The 6,000-nt window shown below is 42.8% G+C and overlaps 1 protein-coding gene across 3 annotated transcripts in view; it reads left to right on the top strand.

Annotated features, from left to right (window-relative positions):
- The window catches only part of elmo1 (engulfment and cell motility 1 (ced-12 homolog, C. elegans)), a 103,001-nt gene that overhangs the window by 43,732 nt on the left and 53,269 nt on the right, over positions 1–6,000 (top strand). For all 3 annotated transcript variants that reach the window (XM_079287544.1, XM_079287543.1, XM_079287542.1), the window contains exons 12-15: positions 268–390; positions 1,098–1,226; positions 3,451–3,555; positions 4,400–4,508. In XM_079287544.1, the coding sequence (XP_079143670.1) occupies positions 268–390; positions 1,098–1,226; positions 3,451–3,555; positions 4,400–4,508 (466 nt within the window). The remainder of the gene's footprint in view (positions 1–267; positions 391–1,097; positions 1,227–3,450; positions 3,556–4,399; positions 4,509–6,000) is intronic.

Here is a 6,000-nt window from a genome sequence, read left to right as displayed (position 1 = left end):
TTGTGTTTAATCTCATTTCTCCCTTTCCCGTTCCCGCATCGGACTTATGCTTTCTAATCCTCCCGATTCCCTGCCAAATCCTCTTATTCTCCGTCTTTTTCTCACACCGCTTTCTCTCAAAATCAATGTCTCGTCTCTCTGACCCCAAAACCCGTCCTCTCACCTTCGACTTCTATTTGCACATCTAACACCTCCGCTCCCCTCGCTGTCTTCCTCTCCCCTGCTCTTCTTCCTCTTCCTCCTCCGTTTCTCCTTCGCACTGTGTAGAACGTGATCCGGAGCTCCACACCCATCAACGATGAGATGGCCCACCAGCTGTACGTCCTGCAGGTGCTCACCTTCAACCTGCTGGAGGACCGCATGATGACGAAGATGGATCCCCAGGACCAGGTGGGGGACTGTGAATGATGCTGACACGAATGGGTGACAAATGGATGGATGGACAAATGGGGAAATGCCAAAAAGGGAAAGGAGGGAACAGCATTATCTTCAAAGCAATTTAGAACATATGATTAACACAGATTTTGTAGAATGACTGACTGACGAGTAGTGCTTCATTTTACAGACTTGTCTTCAGGGAATTTACTGAGAAAGCGACCCAGATCTACTTTGTCAGCAATCAACAAAAGGAAGCATTATAGTGTGTAGCAACTGACAGAATAAGGCTGGTGATATTCTATATTTCTCTTCTTGTCAACAAACCCGAAAACCAAATCCTGCTTTAGTTTAGTCAACATTGACAGCAATACAGTGTGTGTATGTGGGATTGACTTCTGAGACATGTCTTTTAGAATGAGACTTTAGCAAGACAAGCATAGTCAGCAGTCAGAACATGCCTGTTTAACTGTAAAGGTTTTCAGGAAAAAAAACAGTCAGTTTTGGCCTGATCTGGCTCAGAAAAAAAATAATGTAAATCGATATTCTATGTTGGCCGAGTAATAAAAGCAGTGGAGAGTCATGGCGGTTAGCCAGATTGCCTTGGGCACTGCAAGACCCCAGACAGCGGAGATGAGGCTGAAGCATTCTGAAATTACAAAATGGTGAATGGAAGAAAAGACTTACGAGCAGCACTGTAATATTCTCCTCTGCGCGTGCAGGCTCAGAGGGACATCATCTTCGAGCTGCGGAGAATCGCCTTTGACGTGGAGTGTGAGCCCAACAACAGTGGCAGCATCGAGAAACGCAAGTCCATGTACACCCGCGACTACAAGAAGCTCGGCTTCATTGTAAGTTTGGCATGTGTTTCAGAGGGTCGCATAAAATCCACTCCTTCTCTCGTGACTATCTCTGGTTACTACACATACACACACACACACACACACACACACACACACACACACACAACTCAAAAACTGAGATCATAAAGTAAAAGAAGTGCCAGTTTGTGTTGTCGGCTGTTAATTGAATACGATTGTCCTTCACTGCAACATCTGTGGATTGTGGGATTCTTGGAGAAATAGATTTTGTACGGTGGTGGAAAAAGTATTCAGATCCTTTGCAAAGCATAACTTTAAAATACAAAATGTTTTCAGCAGTCAAGTTTTATTAGTAAATTACATTTCAAATATAAGAAGTAAAAGTGTTAGTTCTGCAGAAAAATGACACGTCAGACATCATTAGATTGTTAATACCGATGCATCAGTGCATAGACAGCATTTTACTGTTTATAGCTGGTTTGAGGTGTAGCTGGTTTTCACTACTTTATGAACCTTTCAAACGGGCACAAGATAAATCTTGAGGATCAGGGAGTGATAATGTGGGAGGGAAGTTCTGCTCCACAAATTTCACGTATCTGTGATGCATGACAAAGGAGCCTGAAGTAGACACTGCTTTTTGTAAAGGGGTGTATGTGTTTCTGTATGTTAATCCTAGTTCTCTTTTACGCATCCTCTTATTATTATTATTATTATTATTATTATTATTATTATTATTATTTTTACTACTTTCGTTCCCATCTCTCTACCTTCAAGCATGATCAAGTGTTAACCGACTGTATGTGGGAGAGCGTGTGACTTTGTGTTGTATGCTACTGTCTAACTAGCATAAGAACTTGAACTCAACTCACTGTAGCTTGGTGTAAGCCCAGAGCTGTTTCGGGGCTCTTCCCATCCAAACTCCCACTGCAGTGTGCTCAGGAAAGATAAAGACAATTGGACTGCCTTGTCTCCACTAGTGCGGAGAAAATCCACCCGAAAATCCTTCGTCTGCTTTCCATGCTGGACAGCTTGCAAGCACACACACATACACACACCATAGTTCCCTAGATATATCATATCACTGCTGACATAATTTGTTGGCCTTCTAATGCCTTCAGGGTTTTTTTTAGGGATTGTTTCACATACTGGAATATATTTGACTCGTCCATATGAGTGAAGATGTGCATACCCCTGCATGTCTGTATCTGTGTTAATATAAGGTTGCTTCCTGTCAGATATAATTACAGATCTCAGTGTCCTCCATTCCTCTTTCATCCCCTGCTTTCCCCTCTCCTCTTCCCATCGCTTCTTCCTTCAACATCCTGTCTCATCTTTTTAAACTCAAGATTAGCTTCAGAGTGATGTGTTTGCATGTGTATCGGTGGATTTAATCATTAGTCGGCTGAATTCTCTGCGATGTCTGGGAAGAATTAAGTCTGTTGGACTGACAGCACAGACAGCGTCTATCTGCATATCTCATGCAATATTCAGATGTTATGGGATGTGGTAGTGTAGACGCTAGAGGAATGTGAGGAATGTTTTTTGCAAAGTTTCGAGTTTCTTTCTTAACATTTGGGTATTGGTGGTTTTAGGCCAAACTAAAAATGTTGTGTACTTGTGCAAGTGTTTTCTGACCATCTTTAAAGGATGAAATTTTTTTTTGATTGACTCACTGCTGTACTTTCCAGGCATCAATCAATTTCAAATCTATTCATTAATTCCTATTCAAGATAGCGTCACGATCCAAGAAGACCATTTCGGTTTCTGTCTCACACGTTTTAAAGGGGGGGGGGGGGATGTTGGAAAAAAGTTGATGTCATGTTACTCTGTGCACCAGTCAGAATTCCAAGCAATATTTGCATCAAAATTTTATCACAGTTGCGAGGTGCTGACTTATGGTGCCAGGCCACCGTGGATCAAATCCAATCACACAACAATCACACAGTCCCGACAGAGAAGATGAATGGAGTACCTGTTACCTATTACCAGGAAATATCAAGCCTCTGAAAGGTGATATTCATACTGCAGTCAACTTGAAAAGTTGGAACACTGCACTTTATGGTGCGAGCTTCTTGAACCTCCAATTGTGAGAAGGGAACTGTTTGTACTGTGTAACCTTGTGCTTGTCTGACTGTTGCTTTGTGTCGGGGAAAATGGCACATTCGGTGGATTATACCTAGAAGAATAAAGGTAAAAAAAAAAAGATTTGGTGGAACGTGTTAAAGTAAATGTCTCCCCGTCCTCTGTCTCTCAGAACCATGTGAATCCAGCTGTGGATTTCACCCAGATCCCTCCAGGCATGCTGGCTCTGGATAACATGCTGTATTTTGCCAGACACCACCAGGACGCCTACATCAGGGTGAGCATGCACACACTCTATCCCATGTGGACACACACACACACACACTGCTCTGTGATTTCTATGGTGTTCTATTCCTCCACTTCCTACCAAACCTTCTTCCCTCCAGCTCATTCACTTGTTTGTAGTTTCTGGCTCGTTCCCAAATAGTCTTTCAGCTAAAACTGAATTTCATGAAGTTGCTCAGCCCGGACGATATAAATGATTCGATTCCTTTCCCCGTCGGTCCCTAATGTTAGAGTGTGACTGTCAGTCTCTGGGCTTGAATGCGACAAAAGAGGCGTCTTAGTATAAGTGCCAACTCAGCCCTTATCAGTCAACCAGAGGCAGGAAAAACAGCCTCCAATTTCCCAAATGAAACAGTCACCAGTTAAAATGATTGGGACCTTCATGGCCTCATTTATGGCACACTGCCAACATACACATAATTAGAGTGTATTTTCTTTTTTTTTTAATGTTGAGATTTCGTTCCCTGTTTTCGGGCTTCCATGGCAATCGATTAGAGGGTCAGATGAGGTCAGAATAATGAATAAATAGTTTCGACCATAATTGAATTGTGTTTCTGTGAAAAATGGCCTTTCAAGCTGACAAACCAGCCACCGTAAATGAATGCACAAATATTTTACATGTACTTATAACCATAAAGCACTCAGAGTACAAACCTGATGCCAGGGCCTCAGAGATCTTTTTTTAATATTAAAATGCATTTTCAGGATATATCAGTTTTGTGCCTTCATTGGCACATCTGTAAATACACAAACACATGTCATTAAAACATTCGACCACGTTTTAACCGTAGTCCTGAAAGTTCCTGTGTGGCTTATTTGATTGTTTGTGTTTCTAGATCGTCCTGGAGAACAGCAGTCGAGAAGACAAGCACGAGTGTCCGTTTGGCCGCAGCAGCATCGAGCTGACCAAGATGCTCTGTGAGATTCTCAAAGTGGGCGAGCTGCGTAAGTCTACATCAGCAACCTTCCGCTCTCAATGCACTGTTGCTGGTCGAGCTTCTTTTGCACACAGTTTCTGCGGAGCGAGCACATATAGACCGTAGAAAAAAGCTCAGTGACTGCTTTGCCCAGAGATCTACATACTTAAATGCACAAAAATATAAACATCTCTACCCACATCCTCACAAATACACACGTCTTCCTTCCTGTTAGGATGAAAGCAGCCATTATGCTCAGTAATTGTGCCGCCAGGAGTTCATTATTTAGCGATGCATCTCGCCTCCATTGAGCCCCTTTCAGCCTAATATACCACCTCTGGGAGGCACACTGTGCAGAGAAAGAGATGCTGTGCCCACGTCCACTCCAAATTGATGTGCCCTTTTCATTTGTCTTTACTTGTTGAAATGGGCGAGTTGGTCTCAGCTCCGCTTCAGACTGACCCCTGCAGCTCCCTGTAGGGAGGGAGACGGCATTCTTAGCTCTGTTTTAAACTGATGTGGCCTTTTCATTTGCTCATATCGTTTCCTTTTTCTTTTTTCTTTTCATGGCGGATTTAGACTTTAGGCTGCATTGCAGGGTTATTCACTCTGGTCAGCAAATTGCAGCGAGGGACATTAGACTTTTGTCCGTGAAAGAATAGTGTCCACTCCGGTATCTGTGCCGTTAAAAATGCTCAAAGAAATGTCACCCCGATTCTCTCATCTGTCCTTAACATTGCTGACAAAAAGTGCCAGGCAAGGTTTCAACACAAGATAAGAAGGTGCAGCAATACTTTTTAACATTTCTGAGCATATTGTAATTTCCCTGTCCTTCTTTTAATATGATCTTATCTCTGCCGGACTCTGCTCTAATGCAAAATGTGTCCACCTTCCGCATCAAATTCTGAGCACCTAGTCATGTAGGAAAATGGATTTAGATATTTTATTTTAACCACAAAGACGCCGTCTACACTCCAAATGTAGTTACCCAACAGGGTAACTGTGTCTTGACCCGATGGGGGAGACGCAGGGTAGGGGAGTAGAGGGTTTTAGTCCAACCGAAGGGACAGGCCGTGATTACCTGTACCTGTGATTGGCTATTATTTGCCGATTTAAAATCTGGCGACCGCTGCATTGGTCGTGCTCTAGTCAAGTCTCTCTCACACACACACACACACACACACACACACACACTCAGCTTTTAGTTTTACACATTTCAGTGATCTGGTGGCTTTTTATTCCTAATTCTGTTGTTTCTGTGCATCTACTTGTGCCCGTGATGTTTATTTCCTGTGCGGTGTGTCTCAGGGCATTATTTTCATTCTGAGTGTCTCATTAGTTTTTTTTTCCCAAATGTGCTTCACTGCGCATGCCCTTTTGATCCTCTCTCTTCGTGGACCGGAATTGCTTCCCTTTAGTCTCTCTTTGAAAATATTGCGTTGACCTCATTCGTATCCTAACGCGGATGAAGCAACCAGAAACATCTTTATCTCTCAGGCTGTTCTAAGCATGTAGTTGAA

The sequence above is a fragment of the Melanostigma gelatinosum genome (assembly GCF_949748355.1).
Source record: "Melanostigma gelatinosum genome assembly, chromosome: 17".
In the NCBI taxonomy this organism is placed as follows: domain Eukaryota; kingdom Metazoa; phylum Chordata; class Actinopteri; order Perciformes; family Zoarcidae; genus Melanostigma; species Melanostigma gelatinosum.
The sequence above is the reverse complement of the archived record's forward strand: the minus strand, read 5'-3'. Positions and strand labels throughout refer to the sequence as shown.